The sequence below is a fragment of the Rhopalosiphum padi genome, chromosome 3, assembly GCF_020882245.1.
Source record: "Rhopalosiphum padi isolate XX-2018 chromosome 3, ASM2088224v1, whole genome shotgun sequence".
NCBI lineage: Eukaryota > Metazoa > Arthropoda > Insecta > Hemiptera > Aphididae > Rhopalosiphum > Rhopalosiphum padi.
Window position 1 is genome coordinate 41,573,639 of NC_083599.1, and position 11,105 is coordinate 41,584,743.

An 11,105-nucleotide genomic window follows, 5' to 3' on the forward strand; every position below is an offset into this window, starting at 1 on the left:
GTAGTAATAATAATACAAAAAATTAAAAAACAAAATTATTTCAATACATAAGTAATGCTGAGTCAATACAATTATGCAATATCGTATAAATGTGTTTATAAAAAAAAAAATTGATTCATAAATCAAATTCACATAAAAATATTAAGTTTTTAAATATTGCATTTACTTAAAAATACTATTTAAATTTTAAACATAACAAAATCATTAGTTATCAAATATGAAACTAATAGGAATACAAAAATTATAACAAGTTTTAGTTTTAAATAAAAACGAAAACAAAAAAAAGTTAACAAAAATATAATATATGGACACAACACATTTGGTGTCAATATAAATGTTCAATTAATTTAATATAAATCTTTAAAATTGTCCAATTTTTTTTTTTTAAATATAGGCACCGTTTAAAATGTTGTTGTTTCAATTTTTGTTGAAACTAATCATTGATCATCTGTAAAAAAAAACATTAAAAATTAATTGTTATTTATTATGCAATGAAATAAAACAGAATATAATAATATAGTTTATTTTTTAATTTTTAAGTGATTATTATATACCTGTATTTTCTTGACTGCCAACGATTAAGCAAGCTTTAACAATCTTTTGATGAAATCTGTACATCAAAAGTTGACTTGGAGTATCACAATCAAATGATTTCATTTTTTTGGATGCCGATAGTTGTGACAATTGTTGACACAAATTACTATCGCTGAGACCATAGAGATCATTTTCAAGAAGTTCTTTTGTTCTGGAAGACTTAAGACTAGCTTTTTCTTCCTTGTAATAGATTGTGCCTTTTCTAGTCATACTCTCATTGAGATTTACTTCAACTTCTTCTGACAATTTTGTTAAAATATTCCTCCAAGCTTTCGGAATACCATTTATTTCTACACATGCACGGACCAAATCAGGTGGAGATCCTCCAATGATTGGACCAATTAGATGGTAAAATCCTTTTTCTGTTTTGACAATATTTTTGGTTTTTCGAACTACCAAAATACCAGCGTTATGAAATTTCTTCAATACTGTGATTTGATCTGCTGCAAATAAAGTACCTAGAAATATGAAAAAAAATTAAATTAATAAAATTAATTTTATTTTAATTCAAGGGGGCGGTGAGCTTTTTCAAACTTGGAGATTAAAAATAATATAACTTTTCAATATTATATAAAAACACTATGAATAATTGAACGTGGTAAAATCAAAATAGTTGTTATTGAATACACTATACAATGTCTTACGGACTGTTATAAAATCAAATTTTACGTGTCAATAGGAAAAGTCTTATTTATAAATTATAACAGTGAATAAATATATACATATATTTATAGAAAGTAAATTTGATTTTGCATGAGGGGAGGCGTTAGCAATTAGTTATTACGATAAAGGGGCGTTGAACCAAAAAAGGTTAAGAACCACTGTAATAAACAGATGTTTAGAATTTTAAAGCAAGTTATGAATATTTCAAAATTGTTATTTTATATTATCATATATTATTTAATATAATACAGTGTACATACAGATACCAAGCAAATCCCGGTAGGCCTTTATTATTATTATTCACATATTATTACAGTGTTTGCTAATCAAAAGATTTAAATGTACACGGGGCTCAATCAATATTATAAAATATCTCTTAATAAATAATAATTTATGCGATAAGAAAAATTAAATTAAAAATAACAAGAATGGCATGAATAAACATATATCCTCGTATGAATTAACTACAATATCAGCGCGCAGCGATCGGCCTTATCTAACAGGAATATTATTATTGGTACATTATAAATTTCTACTGTCACAAAATTATTAAACAATCCAACGCAGTTTAACATTTTTATTTTGTGCTGCCAAAACAATTTACAGGCTTTTATTTGAAATATTTTCTTTGGCCTCAACCTTCTGTTTTTAAGTGAGGAAATAATTTTGTATTTTATAATTCATATTATTCAATTGAATTCAGATATCAGATAATACTTTATAGAATATGGATGACCCACAACCAGAGCCGTTGCTAGGGCTTGACGAAACTGGCCCAGGCCAGGGGCACAAAATCCAGAGTAAAATATACCGTATATTATACCAATTATTACTAAAATAAATTTTATTTAGAATATGGGCAAAATAATTATACTAGAATAGCTACGTTATAGTACTTTATTATGGCGTATTGTGTACAAAAATATTACAATTTACAAGTGTTTACAAAATAATATATCATTATAATATAACACCGAGACATCGAGTGCCTGAAGTTTATTTTAAGAACTGTTAGTTGCTGATAATGTGATTTTTTTGTGTAATTGTTAATATAATGATTTTCAAAATCGATTATTATTATTAACTCATAGTGGCATGTTTAATTTAAAATTAGGATTCTAAATGTTTTATTTTTATATTTTAAAGACCTTCATCAATTTATTCATATTTATGGGTGGCAGATTACTACTCCTATTTTAATATTTAGTCTTTTTGTATCAGTCCATGAAAGGAAACACTTAAAAAAGAAGTTTTAGTAAACTGAAAATTATTAGGAACTATCTAAGGTCTACAATGTCACAGGAAAAATTGACAAATATAAGTAATATATCGATTGAACGTGAATTGGCATCAAAAATTTATTTTGAAAATATTATACATATATAAATTTGCTACTAAAAAAGCACGAAAAGTGAAATTTTTAATTGTATAAAAGTATAATTATTTTTTAAATTATTATATAAGGCTATAATAAGTTTGGCAGTGTTTTTTTCTTATTAAATGTAATAATTGTTATAATAGATAATAAAAATAAAGCTGAATTGGGCCAGAATTGGACATTCAAGAATGACACACAGATATTTGATGGCAAAAAGTGACCCACCAGTATGTCCAGTATATGGCACCACGATAAAAATCAAATACATTTCTGTAGAATGCAAAATGTATGAAAAAATAAGGTAGAAAAATATATTTTAATAGATCTTGATTATAATGATATAACAAACATAATTTCAATCAAAAGTACTTCAGTATTGGATATACCTAGTATTAAAAAAGATTTTGATGTTTATACGTTTGAAATTTTATATTATATTAATTAATATTATACTTTTCAGTAATCTATCATACAAATCATTTTTCTTTTACATATTATTTATTTTGTCTAAAGCCTCGTCAAAAACAAATGTTAATAGTATAAAATACTTGCCAATATTAACAATTTTGACTAGAAAAAATTGCTAATACCTTTTCATAAAATCACTTTATACCCGAGGCCTCAAACAAAAATGCTTAACATTAAACCTAGACCCTGTTTTTCGATTAAAAAATAAATAATAATAAATTTAATTACCTGATAATGAGATGACTGATTTTGAATTGCCTTTATTTGATTTAATTTTCTTTACATTCACCGACCACTTGGATAAGTACTTAGCTTTATTTTTTTCAGAACAATTAAGCCGACTTTGATTAAGTTGAGATGTGCTGGTGTTGGCACTGTTACTTGGTATCTTAACAGATTCAACTAATTCAGAATCACATTCCATTGCATTGTCAGCATTAGCATTATTCAACGAGGTAGGTGATGCATTATCATTTTGTAATGACTCAGAGTATGGTATTGGCGCTGTCGGTGGCAGGAATTCTTCCGATTGTGTAGTACTTTTTTGAGTACAACAATTATTAATCATGCTTTCTTCCATAATTGTATCACATGAGTTATTTGTTGTACTAGGAATATTTTTCAATTGGTCGTTTAGAGTCAATGTTGTTTTGGGTTTATGTTCGGCAGCCACTGGTCGTTTAAATGCATTAGACAGTTTAAATGGTTGCCGATTATTTTTTCGTGACCAGCCATTTTCTGTTGGAGCGCCATTTTCTGAAGGCATCTGCATTGTGTGACGTGTGAAGTTTGCGCCATTGCGCTGTCCATCCCTCGCAATGTGTTTAATGCGCCTCGTAAATAGATTGAATTCGGATTCAAATCTACTGAAAGAATGAACTTGCAAAAATTGATCCATCAAATCGCGTAAGATTAGACTCTTCTCTTCAATAATATCATTGAATAGAAGTGTTTCGATTGCCGGTTGAGATGCCGAGCTCGACGTTGCTCTTTGGTTGTTCATCATTAAAAATCGATTTACGGTTTGTTGATGATACGAGAACAGCGGTACGCGACAAGACAATAACACCGTGTGTTTGAACGAACAAAACGACCGACCAAACGGAATAAAAACTATTGATGGTGAAATAGTAATCGTTAAGTAACTACTAATTCCTTCGTTCACACAAATGCACAATAAAAGTCACTAGTTATACTGATCAGTAGTACGCACAAGCAGCCAGTTCGAACATTAAATTTCAAATGAAAAATGTCAAGGCAATAGCGTTGTACCAAGGACCGTAAACATAAACAACAACACGTTCTAGACCATATATCAGGTAGATGGCTACAGACCGGACCGGCAAGAACGCAGACTGTCACTACTCCACAACAAGTGTTGGGGCTGCGAGCATGCAACGACCCGACAGCAGCGCCTGTTGGAGGGGGCGGTATCTCTCCAAAATATATAGCAACTGATATTTTATTCCATGTTGAGGTGAAAGTGAAACAGGTCCATCTGTTTCTTTCGTGCTAAGAGCGCCCCGTCCACGCGTGAATAGGCGGCGTCAGTCAGGAAATCCATTTTTATTTATTTAAAATATTTGTTGTTAAAGTCAATACTTATACAAGCTTATGGGGGGAATCTACCACATATCCACCCGTAATTATGCCCCTGGGTTATAGTGATATTCCAGGCTAACGTTAAGGGTAGGCATCGCTGGCATTAAGGACTCATCGCCATGTTTATACTTCGGCACCGCAGTTTACACACCCACTTTATAGTAAAATATTAATTAGTCATAAAATATTATATGCAATGACGTACAAAACGTACCTACAATGTAACGTATCATACATTTTGTAATTTTCTGGGTTGATACATATTTTTTTTAATCGAACGATTCTAAAATATATACATTACTATGATACTATGAAGAAAATATTATAGGTACTGTTGAATTTAATTTTACATCAGACATCGTGATATAATTTAATTTTAGTACAGTAACTAAAATATTAATGTATTCACACAATTCCACATTATAATAATTAATAACGTATCGCGATCGATGACTACACAAACATAGACCGAAACACATGACATACGTGTATGGATATTATTAGCTTTGAATAATATTTATTTATTCTAGTAAAACATAATGTTTACTCAACATAATTTGATGGTTTTTGTCACATTTATCCATCGCGGCTAGCTGCTACACGCTGACCTAGACTCATTATTTAGATAGCTACTTATCATTAGTACAATGTCATTATAAAGGCGATAATAGCCGTAAATAGCAAACTTATACTATATAGTCATAAAAAACAATTAATTACCTATATTTATAAAACTGATTGAAGAAAAATATTATTAAATAATCTTCAAAACATCGCGATTCATTCCGTTTTACGCGTAGTTTTTATTTTTTCTTAATCGAACAAAATTATTGAAGTAGATTCGTTAAATGAATAAAAATGTAGGTAACCAAATTTTAGTAATTTTATTTAAAACTAATTTATTTATAATAGATAAAAATATGAGTACCTACTTATCTTTTTCCAGACATTTCAAAATCTTTATTTTATGTTTTCAAGTTATAATAACAAAAAAGGTGTAAGATAAAGGAAAAGTGGCGGGAGAGAAATAAAAACTATTCCATTTTTTATTTTCTTAATACCCATGGTTACCTTAATAAAGAGTATCCAAGAAAAATATTTAGACATGAGTATAATTTAAAAAAATATTCACCTTTTATTCGATATTTTTCCTTAGCAATAGGTACACAATATAAATATTATATTTAAATATACATAATTTTGTATATTATATACTTTAAAAATTAAAATTAAATATTATTGAATTTAATGAGAAAAGTTTTGAAAAAATGTTAAGACCATTAATAATTTTATTTACCATGAAGTTTTCTTCATTCAAATTATTTTTATAAATATTATATTATTTATTGGCATATATATTATTCTCTATAAATTAAAATTTGTGATTAAAGGTATTAAATATATTTTCTTTTATTATTTGTTGAAACATTTATTATTCATTTATTTATTTATTACAGACCTAGGTCCAATTACAAGATAAAATGCAGTGTAGAGTTACAACACTTAGCTAACAGACAACAAGTTGAACAAAATAAAAAAGATTAGAATATAACATAAAATAATGAAAAATACTAACAAGAAAAATAGCTATTAGATAATAATAAAACATTAAAATTAAAAAAATTTAAAAGAAATTTATTTATTAAAAAAAATAAGATTTATAAAAAAAATCAGTTAGTATAAAATAATTAGTAGGTAGTATGAAATTATGTATGTAATTGAGGGAAGAATGAGTTATATAAGATGAACAGGAGTCCTTAGTATTATCAAAATCTTTAACTTTAAAATGAATAAGACTTAATAAATAAGAAACATTTATATTATTTAATAATTAATGTTTTTTAGTCATATTTGTTAGATTTTAATTTTCTCTATAAATTATGTTCATATCATGTTCATTGTGTAGACTGTAGTACTTGCTAAATAAGCAGTATTCTATTCAAATCTAATTTTGAAGTAGATATATATTTAATATTTATAGTAGAATATTTACAGAACCATTCACATTCATTATTCATTTTATAACATACTAAGTACTTATGTAGTTGTAAAATAAAAATATTTCTTCTTTTCATTATACAGTTCAACATTTTTTAAATAATAACAAATAGGTACATAGTGTCATAGTTAGTATAACAAAGGGGCATCGCCCATTTGCGACAAAATAAAAAAGGTATGTTTTTTCCGACGGCCCATTTGCGCCAAATTCAACTGGTATAATTTAATAATTATAATAAAATAATATATTTTTTTCTCAATTAATAAACAACAGTTAGAATTTTATTTAAATCATAGACAATTTTAAAAATAATAATCAATAATATTTATAATATTATAATATTTTATAATTTTCTATTGCTTTTAAAGTAGTTTTTAATCTTTTTTTAACTTGTGAATTTTTTTTGGAGTTACTAATACTACTGACAGATTTATAAAAATAACTTTATTATATGTTACAGAAACGACGTATTTTAAATATACGAATTAACCAATTATTTAATGTAAAATGTTTAAACAGGTAAATTTGTCGTAAATGGGCGGTCGAAAAAAACATACCTTTTTTATTTTGGTGCAAATGGGTATACCCAAAATGAATAATTTTTTTTTTGGCGGAAATGGGTAATTCCCTAACAAAGTTTATTGCAAATTACAAACTAAATAAATTAGTAAAATAAATACGATAGGTACCTACCATATATTTTATTCAGTTTACATATTAATATATTATAATAATTCTATTAAGAGGATGTGTCACCCCAGAGAAATATGTCGTAAAAACATGTTTTCGTACTTCCAATAATACGGCTTACTGAAGGGATTTACGTGAAAACACCTACCATGAAATTTGTAGAGGAGAATTTTATCTAGAATCGTATAGAGCCCGATTTTCGATATTTTTATTAATTATTTAAATAATTAAAACAATAAATAGTAAAAAAAAAACCATAAAATTCACTATGAAATATTATACGATTGAAAAAATATATCAAAAATTGGGCTGTATACGATTCTAGATAAAATTCTCCTCTACAATTTTTATAATAGGTGTTTTTTGATGTATAACCCTTCAGTAAGCCGTATTATTGGAAATACAAAACCATGTTTTACGGTAAAAAAAAGTATAATTTATTACGCTCGGGCATGTGCTGAGCTCATCGTCAGCGGCAGCCTTCGATACTCGGTCTTCATTCCTCCACCCCGATCACAGTACCGTACCATCGACCAAATCGAGTTTTTTTCGTGACCGTGCATTAATTATATAAATACTCCAATGCATTCGAATTACGTCCCTAAATAATATTTTGTCCGAATTGCGTCCGCGTTTTTTTTCACGACATATCCGAGTTGCGTCCCCGGCATAGACGCAACTAGGGTTAAAATTCTGAGAAGGCTACAACTCTCCCACAAAACTATGAACTTGAAATATCCAATAGGGGGCTTTCCACCGCCCCTATACATCCAATCACAACACATCTTACAACAATTTGTTTTTTATGTATATGACACTATCGTCAGCAGATAGCAAATAGTAGGCCAATAATTAAAATGGTATACTCTATTACTCAACATTTTATACACCAACCAGGTCCTTAAATTTTGTGCAGTAGCACACGCCACACACTATGTGCCAGTGGATATTTTAGCTAATATACTTACTGGGCGACATTAATGTCGCGCAGAGAAAATTTTTTGTCGCCTAGCAGGTGATATATTTAATTACTGTGCGACAACAATATTTTTTAAAAATGACATTGTTTGAAATTATTAAATAATTTATTTAATAATACTATTTCTTATGTTTAGTTAAATGTTGTTATTTATTTATATATTATATATATATGTATTTACTATATATCATTTCGTTTGATAATTTAATTTTTGGAAGTACAAATTTAATATTTATTTAGAATGGAAAACCTATGTGACCGTTCACCGTAGGTACCCAATACCTATTGAATAATAATTAAATTTATTCCACGCGAAAATATAACATGTTTCATCTGGTCTTCAGTCGTTCTGCCAAATATCTACAAACTAATTGTTTTCGATTTTTTTTAGTCATTGTTCCTACAAGCGAATATAGCTAAAATTTATTTCACTTTAAACTTTTTAACAGTTTAAACCAGGAGTTTCCAACCTACAGTCCGCTAATTTATGTTGTTCAGATCATATATTAGTTTCCACAGTTTTTAATTTATTTAATTAGTTAAATAAAATAATTATTAATTTTTTCATTTGATGTTATTCATTGAACTCGTGATCATGTGTTTTTCTAACTGCGCAAGTATACAGTAATATAATAGGTAAATAATATTGAATTACATATTTAATACAAAAAAGCTTTTTAGGGTCAGAATATTTAATTTTTGATTATGACATGTAGAGAGAATTAATTTTTTTAATGTCACCCAGTAAAAATTCCCTAAAATATCCACTGCTATGTGCAGTTGAAAATTTAAAAGTGAGCAGTATTTTTTTGTATTTTATAAATTTTAATTCGATTAATATATTTTAGAATAATGAATAATTTATAATATATAATTACAATTTTTAACCATACCATTTATACAAATGACAGTCCTTAGTCTGTAAAAATGGGAAGAAAAATGTGTTTATTATTAATCAATTAATTAAAATTAATTAACCAGGACGCAACTCGTACATGTCGCGAGAAAATCGTAGACGCAACTCGGATATCGCGATGTATATTTTTGTATTTTAAGACGCAATTCGTATGCAGCCAAATACTCAAATAATTATCGATACGTGAAATAATAATACTAAGTATAATGTATAATTGGTATGAATATAATTTAATTTGGATCGAATTTTTATTCGTTATTGAAGTTTTTCAACATATGATTAGAATATTTTTTTTCAACTGAAGTAGAATATGTTTTGTATAATAATTATCGATAACATTTTTTTTATTTTTAATAAAAAATTTAAATCAGGAAAAATTGCACCTATTATTAATAATTGAAAAAAACTTAAAAAAGTAAAAGGAAAAACAAAAATATCAATGATAAATATTGTTTTATATTTTCCTATAATTTAATTATTGTTAAAAGTTATTCTACCTAAAAGTCGTAATAGTATATTAGTACCTATATAGGCTTGAACACGGTCAAATGGCAGTTGCTGTTTCACCGTCGCCACTCGCCGTTAAAAAATACCCGATTAGATGCATTAATAGATCAAATACGGCTATGGCAAAGCGGAGAGAAGTCCACCAAAAAAATTAAAAAAAGGTGGCAAGCTGATATCGCTCTGCTGTATATTAGAGATGGAGAGTAACTAGTAAGTCACGCTTAGAGAGTGGCTTAACGTCGCGTGCTTGCGGAACGCGAAAACACTTAACAGCGCAGTCTCTTAGACGTTGTACATATACGTTTCGCTTTGGGTAACACGTCCTCTTAATCTTTTAATTGTACAAGTAATAAATTATCCTTTAATCAAAATAAGTAAAATGATTATTAATATATAATAATAATTAATAATTCAATAATTATAGTTCTTAAAAGGTCTAACTGCTGTTAGTCTGTATGCAATAAGCCTAAAAAACAGCAGGTCATTTGGAAAAATAATAAGTAGTAATAATGGGCCACCCCATTGCAAAAAGTCTAATATTTTTGCAAAACGACTGATTTTCCATATGGACCACGCCCTACGTTATATTATTCATTATCATACATTTAATAATTTAAGATAGGTACTATTAATTATATAAAACTATTTATTAATAATAATTATTTTATTTAATTTATCTTGGAAATGACTTGCTTTATTAAATGATTCCACTGTTGGTCGTTTCATCACAAGTCTGGTCGGTAAAAGAGAATCAACTATTTCTTCTAAATAAATATAGACAAAAATAAAAATGTATACTCTATTTACTGTTTTACAATTAAATTAGTTTACAATGTTATATTAGTTATAACAATGGTCAATGATAATACAGACAATACCATAATTATCATTATTATTATTATTATGCATAATTTAAATATAAAAATAATTAATATAATATAACAATCTTACTGATAACAGTTATTTCCATAAGCGCAAATAGGGTTTGAGATGAAACCCTAGCTATACATTGAAACAATTACTGTGGAGATATGGAATTAAAAGCAAAACACACACCTAAAAATGTCCTTGCTGTGCTCCATAGTCCATTTCTAATTTTATTACATACGTATACCCTAATAATTACGAGTACACATGATTACACATTTTTTTTCGAATGTACTATTACAATTAGATACTTTTAATTGTAATGACAAACATACATTTGCCATTTGGTACATACATTAATTCATGTACTATAATGTATTATCATTTAAATAAATTGGTAATTTTAATATAGTGCATTAAATATATTATGTAAAATGCAGAT

At 27.4% G+C, this 11,105-nt stretch overlaps 1 protein-coding gene across 1 annotated transcript; it reads right to left on the bottom strand.

The window, feature by feature from the left end:
- Positions 1-355: 355 nt before the first annotated feature.
- LOC132927782 (uncharacterized) lies at positions 356-4,821 on the bottom strand. Its single transcript, XM_060992373.1, has 3 exons — positions 3,332-4,821; positions 555-1,052; positions 356-448 (listed from the first exon to the last, which is right to left on the bottom strand). Exons 1-3 carry the CDS (start codon positions 4,107-4,109, stop codon positions 438-440), a joined length of 1,287 nt encoding a protein of 428 aa, XP_060848356.1. The 5' UTR covers positions 4,110-4,821; the 3' UTR covers positions 356-437.
- Between the last annotated feature and the right edge of the window lie 6,284 nt (positions 4,822-11,105).